This window comes from Mytilus galloprovincialis, chromosome 8 (genome assembly GCF_965363235.1).
Source record: "Mytilus galloprovincialis chromosome 8, xbMytGall1.hap1.1, whole genome shotgun sequence".
Taxonomy (NCBI): Eukaryota; Metazoa; Mollusca; class Bivalvia; order Mytilida; family Mytilidae; genus Mytilus; species Mytilus galloprovincialis.
In genome coordinates, this window is record NC_134845.1 from 44,109,579 (window position 1) to 44,131,211 (window position 21,633).

The 21,633-nt window shown below is 30.9% G+C and overlaps 1 protein-coding gene across 5 annotated transcripts in view; it reads left to right on the forward strand.

The window, feature by feature from the left end:
• The window catches only part of LOC143042018 (cGMP-dependent 3',5'-cyclic phosphodiesterase-like), a 109,031-nt gene extending 87,953 nt beyond the window's left edge, over positions 1 to 21,078 (forward strand). For all 5 annotated transcript variants that reach the window (XM_076214228.1, XM_076214231.1, XM_076214232.1 and 2 more), the window contains 10 exons: positions 1,336 to 1,458; positions 3,351 to 3,421; positions 4,402 to 4,524; positions 6,443 to 6,530; positions 10,404 to 10,451; positions 11,334 to 11,408; positions 12,140 to 12,239; positions 13,803 to 13,915; positions 16,766 to 16,911; positions 17,127 to 21,078. In XM_076214228.1, coding sequence (XP_076070343.1) covers positions 1,336 to 1,458; positions 3,351 to 3,421; positions 4,402 to 4,524; positions 6,443 to 6,530; positions 10,404 to 10,451; positions 11,334 to 11,408; positions 12,140 to 12,239; positions 13,803 to 13,915; positions 16,766 to 16,911; positions 17,127 to 17,337 — 1,098 coding nt within the window. In that variant the 3' untranslated portion in view covers positions 17,338 to 21,078. The remainder of the gene's footprint in view (positions 1 to 1,335; positions 1,459 to 3,350; positions 3,422 to 4,401; positions 4,525 to 6,442; positions 6,531 to 10,403; positions 10,452 to 11,333; positions 11,409 to 12,139; positions 12,240 to 13,802; positions 13,916 to 16,765; positions 16,912 to 17,126) is intronic.
• The last annotated feature ends 555 nt before the right edge of the window (positions 21,079 to 21,633 follow it).

Here is a 21,633-nt window from a genome sequence, read left to right on the forward strand (position 1 = left end):
TGCTTTTGACATCTTTAAAATAATTTCACCCTAACCACAGCATATGCTTTAATAGGATTAAGTGTCCTTCAATTTGTGACGAAGAGTCATTTTTTTAAGAGACTTTCTGATTTGTTTTGATTACGGTTTACTGTATCAGTTAAATGAAAATGACACTTTTTCTGATCAGGAAGGTTCAATTGATTGATTGGTTTTTAACGACATGTGCTGTTGTGCTATTTCATGGCAGCCAATTTTTATTGGTGGAGAAAGCCTGAGTGCCTGGAGAGAACAATCGACCTTCAGTAGAAAAACTGACAATCCTAGTCAATTAAGATTTGAGTAGAGCACACCTGCCATGTGTGAGAAGGAAGTTTTACCCAAACACCTAAAAGCCAAGGATGTATGAATTTGTAGCAATGTTAGGAATTATGTGTCCAAAAAGACCTAAATAGAATAGCCAAAATTCATCTAAGGTCAGCTCAGACAGCTGTTGTCTGAGGAAGTTTATACATTAGGTGCTTAATAATTTCTTAATTTATCAAAATTTATCAAAAGACAAGTTTAGAAAATATGTAAAAAGAACTGACTCAATAATTATGGAGCTGATGATATATACATTTGTGATATAACATGTTCATCCTATAGTTATACCTGATTATCTGAACAGATGTAAATAAAACAAAGAGTGATTCACTTTTTGCTGAAAGTTTTTTGATTTATTGTCAGAAAATGTACAATTGACAAAAGTATTATCTATGTGGAGGACATAAACATTGATCAACATCAATGTAACCTTGTGCATATGGCCATTATTGAATTATTTTTTCTTCAATTTATGAAGGATTGTGAATGAATGCTTTGTGATGTAATGTTTTTATTTTTTTTTAGTTTCATTTTTGCTGCAGTTTATGGCATATGTATTAAAAAAAACAAGCAAAAAACTGCCCTCTGTTAAAAAGAAAAAAAAAATCAAATACATGTGTAAAAGTGCACAGTTGAGAAGAATATGTATTTCATACGTTTACTCTATTCCATAAGAGAAAGCTGTACTTCCTAATGGAAATATGTTAAGTTTTTAAAGATTACAATTGTTTTCAACTAAATGTTTTAAAAGAAATAATGCTTGCTCATTTATGTCTATTTTATATTGTTATAAATATTATTAAATTATTAAATTGCATACTGCAGAACAAATCAAATTATTTAAAAAAAAAAAACGCAGTTTATCATAGAAAGTTGACCAAGTTGAAAATCTCTTTCAATCCAGAATTTATTTCCAAAAATGTAATGCAAATTTGCTCTTTAGTAAATGCCAGATGAATGAAAGATTCTAATCACCTTTATAAATTCCAGGTGGCAAGTGAAGAAGTTCAAGAATTAGCACAAAGTGAAATTCCACCTCCGTCTCACTGGCATCCTAATTTCAGCAAATTTAATTATCCACCAAGAGAAGTTCCAGAAGATGAAACTCCATTAGTATGTATCATATGACAGTGATATCATATTTTTATGATCATGAAGTTTGTAATTCAATATGATTGTATTTAGTTAATAATTAAGTATAGTAAAATCTTCTATTGTGATGAACAATATAGAATATGGTGTATTGATCTATGACACAGAATCCCTACACCTACACTGTTAAGTTAAATGTAGGAATGGCATCCTTCTGTCCGTCCATCCAAAACACATCAATACTCAAAGAGCAGAAAGATTGCATACTTGGTAGGATTATTTGTCATCATATTCTCTTGACCATACTATACTGTCATTTTCATATGACCATTTTAACAAGAGTTATCGACTTTGACAATTTTTTTAGTATTTTAATAATGACACATTATGAATGCTGCTCCTCTGAAACCATTCATACTTGCTAGGACTGTTTGTTTTAACAGGAGTTATGGAACTTTGGCTATTTTATGGAATATAAATAGCAACAAAACTCCTCTTACCAAGCTCTCATACTTGGGAGGATTGTTTGCCACCATATTTAACTGGCTGTATTGTTCCACCATTTTGATTTGACCATTTTTAAGTGAGTTATTTGGGTCTGACCATTTTTGTTGAGTCTGCGAGATTTTCAATAACTTTGTCAAATCTTCATGGAATTTTATGTTTTTTACAGTTAACAAGTAGATACAGTCTGGGGTTAAAGTTTGTTACAAATCAATTATTTTGTCAAACCTTCATAGTTTTATGAATTTTTGGCAGAAGCTTTTTAAATGCTTAAGAGATAATGTCTGAAGCAAACCTTTGAAAATTTTTTTTTTTTTATAGATAGACTTAAATTTTTTTGACATGATAGAATTGTTAACCTTCATGGATTGTTATGAAACTTGACATTAGCTAATCTTCAAGACCAAGAAATAGCATCTAAAAAAAAAGTTTCAATTTTTTTTTTTATAAATTCTGTAATTTACTGACAAGTGGACTCACTTTTTAAGTCAACATTACACTTCTACACTGATAGCAGCAATCGCAGGTGAGACACAGGTTTCCATGGAACCCCTTATGGATTTTTTGGGCTGTCATATACCACAATGACACATTGAGAATGCAACTCCTCTGAGACTGTTTCACCAACAGCTCTCATACTTTGCAGGGTTGTTTGCCACCATATGTTTTGAATTTAATATACTGACAATTTGATTTGACAATTTTTGTTGGAGTTATTGGACTTTTACCTTATTTTGGACTATTATATCACAATGACACCTCAAGACTGTTTGACTTCCAAAATCCCTCCACAACTAATATAATTTCTTTTAGTAGTTTTGCGTTCATCAATTGGACATAAAACCATAAATGATCTTCAACCCATATCCAAATATAAAACTTCTGTTCCTTGCATCTGAATTTAAATAACACTCAATAAACAAGTAACCTCTGAAGATCTTTTAAGGGTTTACTTTCATCAGCATTCATTTTAATGGAATAGCCTTAAATTCTATATTGATATAAAACTGAGAATGGAAATGGGGAATGTGTCAAAGAGACAACAACTCAACCAAATAGCAGACAACAGCAAAGTATGTATGAGGTAGTTAACAATAGGAAAAATAGCTTGCACATAGAGTTAGCCAAATGAAAAATGTTTTGAAAGTGCAAAGCACACCTGTATATAAATTGCTATATATAAAATACATGGAAATGTATTTTATTGAATAACATAAAATCTTGTGTGTAATTCAGTTACGCAGTTCTATGAGAAATTTTGTTCATTGAGTCTTTACAAAAGCAAAGACTATTTCATGTAGACAATTAATTCACCAAAAAATATTTGATGGACATTTAATCTGACAACAAATTCTGTTCTAAAATTAGAAGTGCTTTTTTTTTAATTTGTTACTTACTTTTCATTTCAGTGCTGTTTAAGTATGTTTGAAGATTTAGGATTTATATCAAGATGGAGAATAAAACGGGATACACTTGCAAGGTACTTAGCAAGCTGATAATCATTTGTGAAATATTTAAATTTTGATATCCTGTTCTGCTACATAGCAAAGGAAAATATGTTTACTCATGATATACAACAGGCAAATCTGAATCATAAAAATGCAAAAAGTTTGTACAACTAGCAACCAATATAAAAAAGAAGATGTGGTATGATTGCCAATGAGACAACTGTCCACAAGAGACCAAAATGACACAGACATTAACAATTTCAATCTTTTGATATATTGACAACTTTTTGTTGTGTCTGCAGATTTTGGTATGCAGTTTTTCTTTTCTAAAAAAAGTTTTCATTCAAATGTTCTAAAAAATAATTAGTATGTATAGACTAATATGTTTGTTGATTTTATTTACTTGTTATGAATATAAGTAAAAGTCTGTCAAATTTAATGTTATTATTATGGGAGGTCTTTTAAAGGTGTTGTAACTCTGACCTCAATATGTTTTAACCCCCTTATTTACAGAAATATGAAAGGACAATATGTCATGTGTTAACATTTATATTGGTGATAAAGAAAGTGTCATATATATAGATAATATAATATGGCGTTTACAATATCGCATCCGTATCAACCCGAGACATCAATATAATCCCAAGAGCTCTGCTCAAGGGATTATATTGGTTGAGGGTTGATACTGTGTATGATATTGAAAAAGTCATATCATATACACTTTATTATATACATATACCTCAAGTAGATGTTTTTTATGTGACATGACGTCATACAGATAAGGAGGTTTGAAATGACGTCATATAGATTAGGGTTTTGATAAGCCTTTGCAACAGTGACTGCAATCGATGATGTGACGTCATACAGATTAAAGGGGTGATAAAGCTTTTGCAACCGTGCTGATATCGATATCATCACGGGTGGCTGATACAGCACGCTTGCCATTGATTGTATTACACATACAATTTATCTGTATTTACTACTAAGTATATAATATATATATATATTACAGATTTATATTGATGGTAAAAAGGGGATACAGAAACCCACCATATCATAACTGGATGCATGCCTTTGCAGTAGCCCATTTCTGTTATCTGTGTATAAAGAATTTTAAATTGAATGAATATATGGAGTAAGTAATAAAATATCAAGTCAATTTGTTGTGCAAGCAAGTATAAAATTATTAAAAATTCTTTAAGTGAAAAAAACTTTGCAGTAAAGTATGGAATACTAATATATACTATACTATACTATAATACTATATAGTTTTTCAAAACTACCTCCACCCTTTTTTGAGTAAGTATGACTCATTTTTTTGAAAATTAGGAAATTTCAAATAATGATTGAATTAATTATACTAAAGCTCGAATTTAAAGTTAGAATAATGAGTAACAAGACAGGTCTTGATTGCACAGTTTTTGTCTCACCTGCAACGAATGTCGCAGTAAACAAAAATTAAAGATTGCTTTTCCGTCGACTATGATGATGGCATCAACAATTGTTAATTTTTCTGCTAAAGTTAGTTTGATAGGAGCTACTTGTGATAGATCAATGATAATTTCTATAAAGTTGCATTATTACCAGTACATATCAGTTTGTCAACCAATTCGAGGCCCTGTCCACTAGTTCATGGTCCAGTGACTGAATTAATAATGTTGCTGTCCATCAGATTGTATTTTTCTGAATTTAATGCCAACAGGCTAGATATTTCTCTTTATTTAACTTGTATTTCAAATTGTTCTACATTTTTGATGGGAAGGGATATTTTTTGGGAAGGGGAAAGAAACAGGGAAAAAAAAGTGGCAATATGTTGACATTGAAAACCACATGAGTTACAAACACTGTGTTGATTCTGATAAATACAGATCTCAAAAGCGATTTCACGATATAAAAGAATGGAAACATGATATTTGCGTATAAAAGTTATACAGAAGGCCTATTTAATTAAGGTCAACAGGCCAATGGTCAAGGTCACCATAATAAGTTGGTTTGGGGATACCGATTTCAGGTGTGTATTGTTTGAGGTTTTTTACTAAAAAATATTGCCAGGCAGTGGTGCGGATTAGAGAGAATTATAAGCATGAAATAGGAGGAAAACTTGAAATTGTAGAGGGCGCTCTTATTTCTTTTCAAAACTATTAATATACCTAATCCATATTAATTTTTATTTAAGAATCCAATTTAATAATAATAATATAATAATAATAATTCTTTATTTAAAGAGGGTTACACAGTTAGCTATAAAGCTAATCTTCCCTGAGGCCCTCATGAAATACAATGACATATAACAAACAATTACAAAATATCAAACAAACACACATACATGAATAATGCAATAAAAAATTGTTAGGAAATATACAATTTTCAAAACAGGTAAAAGTTACAAATTCATATATGACATATATAGTATTGCCATCAACAATATCATAAGTTTGAGTAAGTGTGAGAAAATTATTATGCATATAAAATCGCACAGCTTCTTAATGTTCCAACAAGTAATTTTTTAAATCTTTTTTTGCAGTGGTGGATTCAGAAATTTTCATAAGTGGAGGCCCACTGACTGCTTAAGAGGGGGGCCTGCTCCAGTCATGCTTCAGTGATTCCCTATATAATCAACCAATTTTTTCCCACAAAAGGGGGGGGGGGGGGGGCGGCACGGGAACCAGCTTATGCATAACTATGTATAAACTTCAAAATGTAATCGGTTAATCGTTCCTTTTTCATACTGTTGCATGTGTTTTGTTTAAGCTAAATGTCCTTTATTGCAGACCTTACAAGGTCGATTACAATAGTATTCCACTGTGGTTTGTTACACATTTATACAGGTGAAAAATTAACAATCATAGCACTCATCTGTCCCTCCAAGCATTATACAAGTATTTTGAACCCTTGAAATAAAAATGTTTGCAATATAAAAGTGAAAAATATATGTTATTATGTTAAATGTGATATTCTATTGTATCAAATGTGATATTCTATTTTATTAAATGTTATATTCTATTCTATCAAATGTGATATTCTGTTCTATTAAATGTTATATTCTTTTCCAGAGATATAGAATTGTTTGCATTGTTTGTATCCTGCCTTTGCCATGATATTGATCACAGAGGGACAAATAATTCATATCAAGTTGCATCTGTAAGTTGTCAATCCTGTCAAAACACACTTTTATCTAAAAATAAAATGTATAGAAGTTGTCAATCCTGTCAAAATACTCTTTTATCTAAAAATCAAATGTATAGAAGTTGTCAATGGTAAGAAAAAAATAAATGCATACCTTGCTGAAAAATATTTTACTAGTAAAATTTAAATTCCGTTTTTGTAGACTTTTTTTTGAATTCTTTAGTCTCTCTCTATAATTTTTTTTTTCAAATGAATTTCCTCCAAAACTTTTTATTACTATAGAAATAAAAAAAAGTTTCCTGGAGCTAAAAAAAATTCCATGCAATAAATATTTGAATGATTCAAACTGAGAACTACTATTTACTATTACTATATAAAGATAGACAACCAGTACATATTCAAGTTCAGTAAACATTTAAGTAACTAATGGATGTATGTTCAAGTTTTGATCTTACAGATAGTTATACATATGATGGACTGTGAAACTCAGATCAGGAGATTGAGAAATTTTGGTTAGGAGATAAGAACTCAGATCAGGAGGTTTTTATTGACATAAATTTTGTCGTGAATGTAACCGTCTGATCTAAGAATTGTCTTTTAAAGTGTTTTTTCTTCAATCTTCCATCTGAATGTAATGTGTTTACAGTACCAGTGTTGCCTTTCTATTTTAATGATTGAAGAAATATTGAGAAGATTCTGTTTCTTGCTTTGTTTTCGATTATTGATTGTTGACTGCTCGTAAATAAAGCACTATGACTACCTTTTCTTTGTGTATAGATTTTTATTCATGCCTCCATCTTTTAAGCTCACCTGTCCCGAAGGGACAAGTGAGCTTATGCCATCACTTGGCGTCCGTCGTCGTCCGTCGTCCGTCGTCTGTCGTCTGTCGTCTGTCGTCGTAAACTATTTCAAGAATCTTCTCCTCTGAAACTACTGGGCCAAATACTTTCAAACTTTAACTGAATGTTCCTGAGGGTATCTAGTTTGTAAATTGTATCCGAAGTTATGATCTAACAACAAACATGGTCGCCATTGCTAAAAATAGAACATAGGGGTCAAATGCAGTTTTGGCTTATAACTCAAAAACCAAAGCATTTAGAGCAAATCTGACATGGGGTAATATTGTTTATCAGGTCAAGATCTATCTGCCCTGAAATTTTCAGATGAATCAGACAACCTGTTGTTGGGTTGCTGCCCCTGAATTGGTAATTTTAAGGAAATTTTGCTGTTTTTGGTTATTATCTTGAATATTATTATAGATAGAGATAAACTGTAAACAGGAATAATGTTCAGCAAAGTAAGATTTACAAATAAGTCAACATGACGGAAATGGTCAGTTGACCCCTTTAGGAGTTATTGCCCTTTATAGTCAATTTTTAACCATTTTTCGTAAATCTTAGTAATCTTTTACAAAAATCTTCTCCTCTGAAACTACTGGGCCAAATACTTCCAAACTTTAACTGAATGTTCCTTATGGTATCTAGTTTGTAAATTGTATCAGAAGTTGTGATCTATCAACAAACATGGTCGCCATTGCTAAAAATAGAACATAGGGGTCAAATGCAGTTTTTGGCTTATAACTCAAAAACCAAAGCATTTAGAGCAAATCTGACATGGATAATATTGTTTATCAGGTCAAGATCTATCTGCCCTGAAATTTTCAGATGAATCAGACAACCTGTTGTTGGGTTACTGCCCCTGAATTGGTAATTTTAAAGAAATTTTGCTGTTTTTGGTTATTATCTTGAATATTATTATAGATAGAGATAAACTGTAAACAGCAATAATGTTCAGCAAAGTAAGATTTACAAATAAGTCAACATGACGGAAATGGTCAGTTGACCCCTTTAGGAGTTATAGCCCTTTATAGTCAATTTTTAACCATTTTTCGTAAATCTTAGTAATCTTTTACAAAAATCTTCTCCTCTGAAACTACTGGGCCAAATACTTCCAAACTTTAACTGAATGTTCCTTATGGTATCTAGTTTGTAAATTGTATCAGAAGTTGTGATCTATCAACAAACATGGTCGCCATTGCTAAAAATAGAACATAGGGGTCAAATGCAGTTTTTGGCTTATAACTCAAAAACCAAAGCATTTAGAGCAAATCTGACATGGATAATATTGTTTATCAGGTCAAGATCTATCTGCCCTGAAATTTTCAGATGAATCAGACAACCTGTTGTTGGGTTACTGCCCCTGAATTGGTAATTTTAAAGAAATTTTGCTGTTTTTGGTTATTATCTTGAATATTATTATAGATAGAGATAAACTGTAAACAGCAATAATGTTCAGCAAAGTAAGATTTACAAATAAGTCAACATGACGGAAATGGTCAGTTGACCCCTTTAGGAGTTATAGCCCTTTATAGTCAATTTTTAACCATTTTTCGTAAATCTTAGTAATCTTTTACAAAAATCTTCTCCTCTGAAACTACTGGGCCAAATACTTCTAAACTTTAACTGAATGTACCTTAGGGTATCTAGTTTGTAAATTGTATCCGAAGTTATGATCTATCAACAAACATGGTCGCCATTGCTAAAAATAGAACATAGGGGTCAAATGCAGTTTTTGGCTTATAACTCAAAAACCAAAGCATTTAGAGCAAATCTGACGTGGGTAATATTGTTTATCAGGTCAAGATCTATCTGCCCTGAAACTTTCAGATGAATCAGACAACCTGTTGTTGGGTTGCTGCCCCTGAATTTATAATTTTAAGGAAATTTTGCTGTTTTTGTTTATTATCTTGAATATAATTATAGATAGAAATAAACTGTAAACAGCAATAATGTTCAGAAAAGTAAGATCTTCAATTAAGTCAATTTGACCAAAATTGTCAATTGACCCCTTAAGGAGTTATTGCCCTTTAAAGACCTTTTTCACAATTTGTTCATCATGTTGACTTTCTTTAAAAAATCTTCTCCTTTGAAACTGCTGTATCAATTTCAGCCAAACTTAGGCTAAATGAGTTTCAGAGTATCTAGTATAAATTTTATATTTTATTTCCTTGTATGTCAAGAAACATAGCTCCTATGGCTAAAATAGAACATAGGAGAAAATGATTATTTTTTTTGGCTTTTGAAGAAAATAGGACGATCCAAAAAACATTTAAATAAATTGAAAAGCCAAAATAATCATTGATGAGAGATTTAACCAAAAGAATTAAGGTGAGCGATTCAGGCTCTTGAGAGCCTCTTGTTTTATTTGTATTCAATGTCATTGGTATAGATATATAAGAAAGAAATATGCTGTACATTTATAACATGATAAATAGTTGAAAAATTAGCAAACAATAACAATAGTAATGCATGGTTTTTAAGCATTTAAAAGAAAGTCATTTTGCTAGAAAACTCTAAGACTCATTGTTTCAAACACTGTAAAATATATTAGCTAAAGCACTTTCTATATTACATTGACAAACTGAAGCACTGGTCTTGGAACACTGGGTCATGTAAGACGTACAACCTGGCTCTGCACTAAAGTAATTCTGACCTGGTTTCAGTTTGTGTAATTGTTCAATCAAGCAATTATCACTTGTTCATTAGCCGTCGGCCAGGTCAAAATCTACACGTTGTGTAATCAGGTAATGTCAGTTACACCGGATACATTCGGTACACTCAGGTTGTTATGTCTTCAATGATAAAAATTTGTAAACATCATAGTAAAAAATAACGCCTGAAAATTTCATTCAGGCAATATTTTATACGCATTTTTTTCCCCCTCTTCAATAGGAGGACTGGAGAAGACCCCTGAAAACAGAATTATTGTACTCCCGTCGGGAGGTTCACATGTATGGATATTCTTTCTAAAACAAATATTAGTCTTGCTTGTAGAATCTTATCTTGTAAGTATCAAAACAATAATCACATATTGTCTGTTATATTATAGAAATCAGTACTGGCAGCTCTATACAGTTCAGAAGGTGCTGTGTTAGAGGTAAGAATTCACTGGTTCAGTAGTTGGCAGGTTATATTCAAAGACATTGAAGTCTTCAGTCACTTTAGTCCTTAATTTTGCTCTTTTTTCCAGTAGGCAGAGGGCAGCACTTGTAAACTACTTTTTTCAGAAAGATTTTGATTAAAGGAAAATTAGCAGAAAAATAATAAGCAACTTTATTGAACGCAAATATGACAAAAACATAAATTAAATTTTATAGAAAAGGGATAGTTAACTTTGACATAATTATTGTTTTGGTCAATAACTTTTCCTCAGTGTCAGATTCATTCTTTTTGCCTTTCACCAGCATTTAATGGTTGGTTTGATACCTTTGACTGATCATAGTTTAGAAATATGAACAATATAAAAAATATACAACTGATTAAAACATTTCTCTGCTTTATGATAACTCTGTTCAAGGATTTTTTAGTATAGATTTATTAAGTAAGTGTATTTTACTTACAGATTTTAATTATTGGTCATTAGGGTTAAAATATATTTTGGGATGGAAACATGGAGATACAGTATTGTATGTAATTCAGATTAGTATACCCCCTGTAAACAAAGTTTTGGTGGGGAATATAGCAATCACCCTGTCCTTCCCTCTGTCTTTCTGTTTGTCTTACGATCTGTCTGTCCATGTGCAACTCCAACTCAATAGCAAGATGGATATTGATGAAACTTTACACAGTTGTTGAACACAAACCCGCCTACATTATTAAAATCTATCATTTTGCACTAACCATAATAAATTGGTGTAAATTACTTTACACTCAATCAGACTAATGCCTTGATGGGTGTATCTTATAATCATGTTCTGGCATAAATATTTTGAAGAGACACAAAATGAATGTTAGTTCATATTTATTGTATCTATTACAGAGACATCATTTTGCTCAAACTATGTGTATAGTAAATACTGAAGGATGCAATATATATGAAAATTTAATAAGTAAGGTAAGTGTATTTTCAAGATAGAAGAAACAAATGAGCTGTGATGGGTAGAAATCCACCTTGTACAAATAAATATCAATACATCTGTTTACCTGTTCAGGCGCGAATCCAGAGGGGGAGTTCCGGGGGTTGGAACCCCCCCTTTTTTTTGGACAATCAATGCATTTGAATGGGGATATGTAATTGGAAACCCCCCTTTTGTCCTGGGTTAGGACCTGCACGCCACTCCCACCCCCTTTTAAAATGGCTGGATCCGCCCCTGCTGTTTCAGGTTGAAAAACCTCTTATGCAAAGTCTAACTGTTTGAAAATCAAATTTTTACAAGAATCCTACAAAACAGACTAAACAATCATCTTTTATCTCATATTCAAATGTTCCAAAATCAGTCAGTCTTGTACATGTATATGTGAACTTGCATAAGGTCGATTTCTATTTTAGGCAGCTCAATTGACATCATTAGACTCAGTATGAAAAGGTACAAAACAAGACCAATAAGAAGATTCTTATTTCAAAATAAGACCATGTATTAACTTAATAATATTTAACAAAGTATGATATGTCCTTTTTTGCAAGGTCCAGGAGCTGAAAAATAACCTTATTGTAACTTTCAATCTAAATTGAGATGTAAAATAAATAATATGCAGAAAACGAAAAAAGAAATTTGATTCTTTTGTTAATATAAACCAAGTTTATCATAATTTGAAATGTTTTTGATAACAATACTTTTATTTTAGGATTATCAACATGTTTTAGACTTGATGAGAGATATTATTTTAGCAACTGACTTGGCTCATCATTTAAAGATTCTAAAGAATATCGAAGCTATGGCAAAAGGTAATAATCGGGGCACATGATAGCGCTTGACTTAAGTGACAGGCTTGCCTGAATTTTATTCTCTCAGCATCTTAAAAGTGAAGTAAAATAGCCCTTAAAGCTTGAAGATTCACCCTTGTATCTGATTTTAGGGCTGTTCCAATATTTTTTGGTTGGGGATGAGAGGCACTCAAATTAATTGAATATGGGTGGTTACATTTTCCTTAGAATTTTAAGTAAAAATTAAAAGATCTTTATTTTATGGGTGGTCAGGGTCTTAAAAAAGTGCTTCACATGCCTTTTTGAGTTTAATTCTGGAACAGCTCTTACAAAATAATAGACACCAGTTATTATTGAAACAGATTGCTAAAAACGAATGAGAAGAATTATAATTGCTTGAAGGCTTGTGTCTGCCCCAATTTCCTCACTCTACATGTTCTCTTGGTTGTTTTAAGGACTTACAATAAAATTTGACCACAAATAACCCATAACCAAATAAAAAGGAAGATTTGTATGCCATTGAAAAACATAAGAAACCAAAATAATTAACTAGTGCTTACATAAAATATTCCTTATTCTTACAAGAAAGAATTCTACAACTAATCAAATTTTAATGAGCAAGTTAACTTCAACTCAAAAATTCTGGTTCATACATACTAAAACAAAATACAATGGAACAATATCTTTTCCTCAATATCCATTAACTTGTATTACTGAAAACACAGAGAACAAATTGTTATACAGTTTATTCATGACAAAATTTTTTAAACAAAACAAAGGACAAATGAACAGACTATTACTATTCCATTCTCACATGCACTTCAAAAAGCAGGGGTTATAATAATAGGATACACTAAGCAAAATAGTAATTAATGAGTGAAACACATGAATTTAATAAGGTATTTAAAAATAAAATACCATGTATATAAAGTAAAAGAAACATCCCATAGTGTGAGAAATCTTACTGAACTTTCTATTTACATTTCTATATTGTCATCATTCATGTTTTTACATCCTGTAAACTTGAGTTATAAAGCTTGAAAGGAACAACAACTAAATTTTCCTACATAATGAAATTAATCACAACTGTGACAGGGCCATCAAATTTGTCTTACAGAGTGACACAACAATTTCTAGTTTACTTTACACTTCTGTGTTCCCTAAGTCTAATGTTTGTAAAACTATACTTATCCCTTTCCTCCATGGATTTTTTTTTTACATACTTGATTCGCATGGGATTTTTTCAGTGATGTGAAAAAATAATGATCAGGTTTAAAGTATTAATGCATTGCAAAAACAAATTTTTCATCAATGAAATTCCAGTCAGATGTTCTCATGAATATCCTTTTTATATTAGATATATTTTTTTTGAAAGTCTGATGAATTTTCCTAGGTTATACGTTTCAACTGAGGCACTACACAGGCGTCAAAAGACGTCATTATGGAGTAAAGGGTTATGCAATCAGTGAAGGAATTATCATGTTTTGATAGTTTTAGTTAAATATCAGTTACCATAATTTAAAATAGATGAATACTTATTAAAATAAATAGATTCATTATCTTATTATACATTTTTTTTTACAGATAAATTTGAAAAAAACAATCTTAAGCATAGAAAACTATTGTTATGTTTAATAATGACGGCATCAGATCTCTCTGACCAAACAAAGCCATGGGATTCAACCAAACATATCGCTGTAAGTCATTACTTAACAAGTAGTTTAAAATAACATCTGATGTACACCAATAATCTGAAAGTTTCACGTATGTTTCTCAGTTCCTGAAATCTTGGCATTATTCTGATATTTCAGGAGGATATCATTGAAACATATTTAGAATTGGCCACATTTCCATGGAAGTTTTGCAACAATTAAGGAAATAATTACAAAAGCTTCAACCTAGGATGTGATGTATGTGTGTTGATATTGTTGTGCTGTGTATGTTTAAGCCTATAACAATGTATATTAGACAAGGGAATTTTGTTTAAGCCTATAACAATGTATATTAGACAAGGGAATTTTGTTTAAGCCTATTACAATGTATATTAGACGAGGGAATTTTGTTTAAGCCTATAACAATGTATATTAGACAAGGGAATTTTGTTTAAGCCTATAACAATGTATATTAGACAAGGGAATTTTGTTTAAGCCTATTACAATGTATATTAGACGAGGGAAATTTGGCAACAATGTTGCAATCTTATTTGAAATTAAATTTGCAAGAACCATGTAGGACCATGAGAAGATATATTTTGGGTTCAATGACCCTAAAATCAAGTGATTTTCAAAGTTTCTCCAGTTTACAGAATTAAACATGGAATCTGTCTTGTTGATAAAATGAGGAAATATGGTATGATTGCATATGACGCAACTATCATGCGAAGTCCAAATGACTTTGATTGCCATCTACAATGTGCAAAACTCATAACAAAGAGTCAGCTTTTAGAGGCTATTTCACTTTTCATGATATTTATATGCATTGACAATACATTAACACATATACGGCATGTCAACTTAGCCAGAAAAGTTCCAAAAAACTATTGTTATGTTTTCTGAAAGTTTTAATAAAATTTCAGAACCCATAATTGTCGAGCCTGCAACTTTAGTTGCAGAAAGCTCGACATAGGGATAGTGATCCGGCGGCGGCGGCATTAGCTCACTTCTTAAAAGCTTCATATTTTAGAAGGTGTAGGACCTGGATGCTTCATACTTTGTATATAGATGCCTCATGTTACGAAGTTTCCGTCAGTCACATGTCCAATGACCTTGACCTCATTTTCATGGTTCAGTGACTACTTGAAAAAAAAGTTAAGATTTTTTGTAATGTTAAATTCTCTCTTATTATAAGTAATAAGATAACTATATTTGGTATGTGCGTAACTTGCAAGGTCTCATGCCCGTCAGACAGTTTTCACTTGACCTCGACCTCATTTCATGGATCAGTGAACAAGGTTAAGTTTTGGTGGTCAAGTCCATAACTCAGATACTATAAGCAAAAGGTCTTGTATATTCGGTGTATGGAAGGACTGTAAGGTGTACATGTCCAACTGGCAGGTGTCATCTGACCTTGACCTCATTTTCGTGGTTCAGTGGTTATTGTTTTGATCTTTTTTTCTTATACTGTATCCAATAAGTTTACTAAATGTGATGTTATGGAATGATTGTAAGGTGTACCTGTCCAACTGGCAGATGTCATCTGACCTTGACCTCATTTTTATGATTCAGTGGTTATAGTTAAGTTTTTGTGTTTTGATCAGTTTTTCTTATACTGTATCCAATAGTTTACTATATTTGGTGTATGGAATGATTGTAAGGTGTACCTGTCCAACTGGCAGATGTCATCTGACCTTGACCTCATTTTCATGGTTCAGTGGTCAAAGTAAAGTTTTTGAGTTTTGGTCTTTTTTTCTAATTCTATAAGCAATAGGTCAACTATATTTGATGTATGGAGATATTTTATGATCTATATGTCATTCGCACAAGTTTATTTGACCTTGACCTCCTTTTCACGGTTCATTGCTCAGTGTTAATTTTTTAACCGGATTTTTGTGTCAAAAATGTCGGTTATTGATTTGGGGATGTACGGCGGGCGGCCGGGCGGCAACTAAATGTTGTCCGTGCATTTACTCATGAACCGTTATACCAAACCTTTTAAAATTTTAATATGTTGTTACTGACAACATAACGGAGGTCAAGTTCAATAATGACGATTTTTACTTTTACCGTTCAGGAGTTACGGTTCTTGAAAGTTTAAAAAATGTTGTGTCCATGCATTTACTCATGAACCAGTCAACCAAACCTTTTAAAATTCTAATATGTTGTTACTGACAACAAAATGGAGGTCAAGTTCAATAATGACGATTTTTACTTTTACTGTTCAGGAGTTACGGTTCTTGAAAGTTTTAAAAATGTTGTGTCCGTGCATTTACTCATGAACCGTTCAACCAAACCTTTTAAAATTTTAATATGTTGTTACTGACAACAAAATGGAGGTCAAGTTCAATAATGACGATTTTGACTTTTATTAAATATTAATATGTTGTTACTGATGACAAAATGGAGGTCAAATTTGATATCATCAGTTATGGTCCTTGTGAAATTGAAAAATACCAGGACACAAATGAATGTTAATAAATCCGGTTTACTGTCTCTCTGACAGCCTCTTGTTGTGTTTTGGTCTGGGTTTTTTCATCTATAAGCAATACATTTGTTGTATGGAAGAATTGTTAGCTATTCATGTCTGTCTGGCATGGTCCATCTGACCTTAACCTCATTTTGATATTGTTCATTAATCAATGTTTAGTGTTCTTGGTTAATGTGACAGTTGAAATAAAGCTTTATATTTAGGACTATCAACATAATATCAATGATTAGTAAAGAAGGCGAGACATTTCAGCGTGTGCACTCTTGTGAGCCTTCTTTAAAATTTTCAAACATTCTGTTTTAATTTACCCCAGTGTTACTCATTTAATTTAACTTTTGGTATACCGGTACATCATTTGTATTAATGATATAAAAATTATGATGAAGTATTTATCTGTTTTGTAGGCTTTAATCTACAATGAATTTTTCTCTCAAGGAGATTTAGAGAAATCATTAGGTAGAACACCTCCTGAGATGATGGACAGAGAAAAGGCTAGGATACCAGATTTACAAATTGGTTTTCTAGATCATATAGCATTGCCTGTTTATAGGTAGGTAAAAAAAGATCCTCATGATGGTTCTGTAAATTGTTATAATTCTACCTTTGTCAATCATGATTTTATAATTCCGCAAGTGATACATATTTAAGAGTTTTACATTATATTGATATCTTTAAACATATATTTTATTTTAAATTGACTGCCTAAAATTGGGTCAACACTTTTGCAAAATGTTAAATAAAGGTAAAATTTCCCTTGAATTCCAGAGTATTACAAGACTTATTTGTGGAAGCTAAAGTTGTACATAATACTGTCAAAGAAAATCATAGACACTGGGAGAAAATATGTGCTCTGATCAAGTTACGGCGAGGAGGTAGCTGTGAACAGATGAGTTATGAACAGATTTTAGCTTTAGAAGAGGAGGCAAATAGTCTACCAGAAGATGAAGTTAAAAGTGTACAACAAAATGGTCACTGACGATACAAACATTTTGTATGGGTTATGTTATTGGAGATGCTCAAGTCATCTAGGGTAAAGTTAAGTTGGACTGATATTAACATGCAAGATATTGTTATTAAGATTTTGTAACATGAATAGTAAATCAATGGCTTGTAACAGATGGTATAGAAAATACTGATTGTTCAATAATATTCATTTTGTGATAGGAAAATAACAATGCTTTCCATATATAATACTTTTATTGATATTTATATTTTTACATATGACAGAAATATCATTTAACCATTAGAAGTATGCAAATGGTATTTTAACAATTGTTGATACACTTTTAATAAAAAGGAACTTATAGCATTTTCAAACTTAAAAACTAGTATACTTTACACTGGACTATAATTACTTTATTTCCTAGATCAGAGATTCTATGACATTTTGCATTCTTATTTTTATCATGTTATATATACTAGTACTCAATAATCTATTTGAGTTTATTTCTTACTTGATTAAAAAGGGGGGAGGAAATTTCTGACAGTAATTCTGACTTTTTTTTTACTTTTCATGTATAATTGTTATTTACAAGACCCATTCATTAGTCTAAAGTGTTTTAATTCAAAAGGCATATTATGTTTGAAATTGTCAGAAGTTTTAAAAAAAAAATTGAAAAATTTATAACATGGAAAAGATGATGGTTTTCCTTTGGTAAGTCTTTGACTGCATCTTTTAAAACATTTATAGAAAAAAGAATAAATAAAAAACATAAGTCAACGTTACTGCCAAGAATATGTTTTTAATGGTCAGTTTATTTTAAATATGAAATAATTACTAGCACCTATGTCAGATATTTGTATATGAAACTAGTAACATATATGAACATATTTCTTGAAAAAGGGAGGTGTAAGAGAAAATGTGATGTTTTACATTCTGCAAGCATGCTTTTAATGCATTGTATTTTATCAATTAGGTTTGCTTTTAATTCTGTTTATGATGTTATGAATGAGTATAGGATTGTTAAGTTATAACATTGTTCATCTACTTGTAAAGATCCATTCGAATGGCTGAAGTAGTGTTAAGAAAGTAAAGTGGCAAATCATTACTTACTATATTGTTATGTTAGTGTTATGTGTGTTTATGATATAAGTTTACTATGTTATGAAAAAATTTGTTGATTTTATTTTAAATTTTATTATTTAATCTTTAGTTTATTTATATATTTACATTATTATCCTTTGTACGTTTAAAAAACCGTTTGTCATAGGCTAAATTCACAAAACAATTATCTTCTTTTTTTCTCCCTGAATAAAACCATTTTTACCAGTCGTAGGGCTAGCGATATGATTTTATTGCTTCTCAATGTGTAACTGAAACACATTTTGTTGAATTAAATCAGTTGTATGATTTTGAATTAGCAATACAGTACAGTAAACAAAATCTCGGTGATTTCACTGATATGCTCTGAAAAGATGCTTCTTAGTCTTTTTATATGCAATCTTTTCATAATTCACAGCTATTTATGCATAAACTTTCATTTTTGTAAAATATGGGATATTTAATATTCATTTATCTTGGTTAAAAGAGTTATGTTATGTTTTATTTAAACATGTTTTGATGCAAGTTTTAACTAGAAGTAAATTGGTATGCAGTTGAACGAAAAGTTATATTTCATTGCTCATTATTAGAATTCTGTCATATACAAATATGCAAGTTTATTTTCTTGTCATTAATTGAACGGTATTGGTGTAGAACAAAAGAAATGATATCTATAATACTAAAATTACGAGGTCCAATTTGTCAGCCGTCATCACGTAAAAACGATGAATCAAAGAATTCAACTTTATATACAACTAATATAGTACAAAGGTGTAGATTAAAAATTACACCACTCCAGGCCCTTTTGTTTTCCACGTAATTAATATTGCCAATAATTAGGAAGTTCCGGGTAGAGTCCGATACCGATACCAATAGTATAATCACCTGTTACCTATTACCTTATCTGTACGTTCCGCATCTGACAGGCGCACCACCAAACGGTGTATTCAGGATTAATATGCTATATACACAGGTCATAATCACAAGGTTGACACTACTAAATTGTCAAATTGTTACATATTGTAGTATTTTAATCCGTAAGACTTTCTAAGATAACAATATGAATGCTAAAAATCTGGACTAAAAATAAGTTTCAATTTGTTAGCGGGCATGACGTAAAACAGCGAATCAAAGAATTCAACTTTATTTATAACTAATATAGGACAATGCTGTTGATTAAAAAATACACCATTCCAGGACCTTTTGTTTTCCAAATAATTAATATTACCAATAATTGATAAGTTCCAGTTCGACGGGTTCAAACAGAAAGATTTGAAAGCAAAGAAAACTGTGTATCTTATAATCGGCATGACTTTATCAGATGACAGTACTAATACTAAGATAAGGCTTGCGCATAGTTATATACTTTAATTCAGTCACGGACCCGCGATATCACAGGTGTGTTCTAGTAATGTAAAAGATTGACTCAAATTCTTCCTTCTATTTAAGAAATGACTGTAATATTTTTTCTGTCTATGAAGAAATAACATAAAAAATTTGGTGCACATTGAATACCGCTTATAGCGGGTTATTAAACAGTGTGCACCACATTTTTCATGTTATTTCGAATAGACAGAAAAAATTTTACAGTCATTTCTTATAATTTAATTCTAAATTCCATTTGAAACAGTAGAAAACCATGAAAAAACGTTGATGACGTCACGGTCACATGACTAAATTATGTCTATGGGCTGATAACAAAATAACGTCAGCCAATCAGAAGACGCGTTACATCCAAAATTAAATTATAACATATTACAGTAAAACACCTTTGGTCTAAGGATAGTATATTTTTTCCTAAGTTTGACTTAAAAATTTTTGATTTTCTGCTTTTCAACAAAGCACTCAGCATTTAGGAGTAAAAGCAAGATTAGTCAACTTAGAGTCAAATTAATTTAAAATAATATGTCATTCCTTCATACCTACTTATCTTAATTTTCTCAGTAATTACATAAATTGAAATAAAAAACTACAATTTTTTCAAGATCTAGTTATGTTTTATTTCATATGTAAATTTTCAAATGGTGTCATTTTTTTTTATTTGAAGCAGTGTTAAGTATTTAGTTGTAAACATTTTAGTTACATATACACAGTATGCAGTTATAGCTCTCTTTGCTCATAGATATTTATAGTTATATGCAGTCAAATTTTTATCAAATGATAGCAAGAGATTTATTCTTGACTTTAGTGCAAATTAGAATTTGAAAACCTGACCTTTGTAAATGTTCCTACATTATGCAATCATTATATAAGCTGATACAGAGCGTAGATAACAAATCTTTGATTTATATGTCCAAGGTGAATCAAGTGTGTATACATGTCTAACCCCTATATAGAAGTCAAATGTAAAACACCTGTTAAGTGTATGATGTTTGTGATATAATATAACAAACATGCTACATATGTTATACAAAATTTATAAAAAAAAACCTGATATTTTAAATTATTTATGATATAATATTAATAATGGTTATGATATTTTAATGAAGAATTTTTAGAGTTTCATGCATTTTGAAATGGTTTCTTTTTTAGGGACAGTTTTTTAGGTTACAGTTATACAGTTCTCCATGTATTTAGTCTTCTTTTACTCCACAAACTTTTCACTTTGAGTGATTGAACTACATTAAGAGTATGCATTAATTACTATACATTTAACTATGTTGAAGCATGATATGTTTTCTGGTCTGTGCGTCCGTTCGTCCGTCTGTTCGTTCGTCCGTTCGTCCGTTCGTCTGTCTGTCCCGCTTCAGGTTAAAGTTTTTGGTCGAGGTAGTTTTTGATGAAGTTGAAGTCCAATCGACTTCAAACTTGGTACACATGTTCACTATGATATGATCTTTCTAATTTTAATGCCAAATTAGAGATTTTACCCCAATTTCACGGTCCATTGAACATAGAAAATGATAGTGCGAGTGGGGCATTTGTGTACTGAGGACACATTCTTGTTATATCATATCTCTCGTTTTTCATATAAAGGTTTCACACGAAATACTCATTAATTTATAATGTATTTTCATTCATTTCTTTGTTCATATTATGTTAGAAAAAACAGTATGAAATCAGCTCATTACCTCATTTTTATTTTGTATTTTTTTCCAAATGTTAGTGCTAATTTGAACTTTTTACATCTATTAAAATTATGTGTTGGATATAAGTTACCATGTTGATATAGAAAAAGAGTTTATAAACTAATAGATAACAGAGAGTTTTCATTCATGAATATGTGAGAAC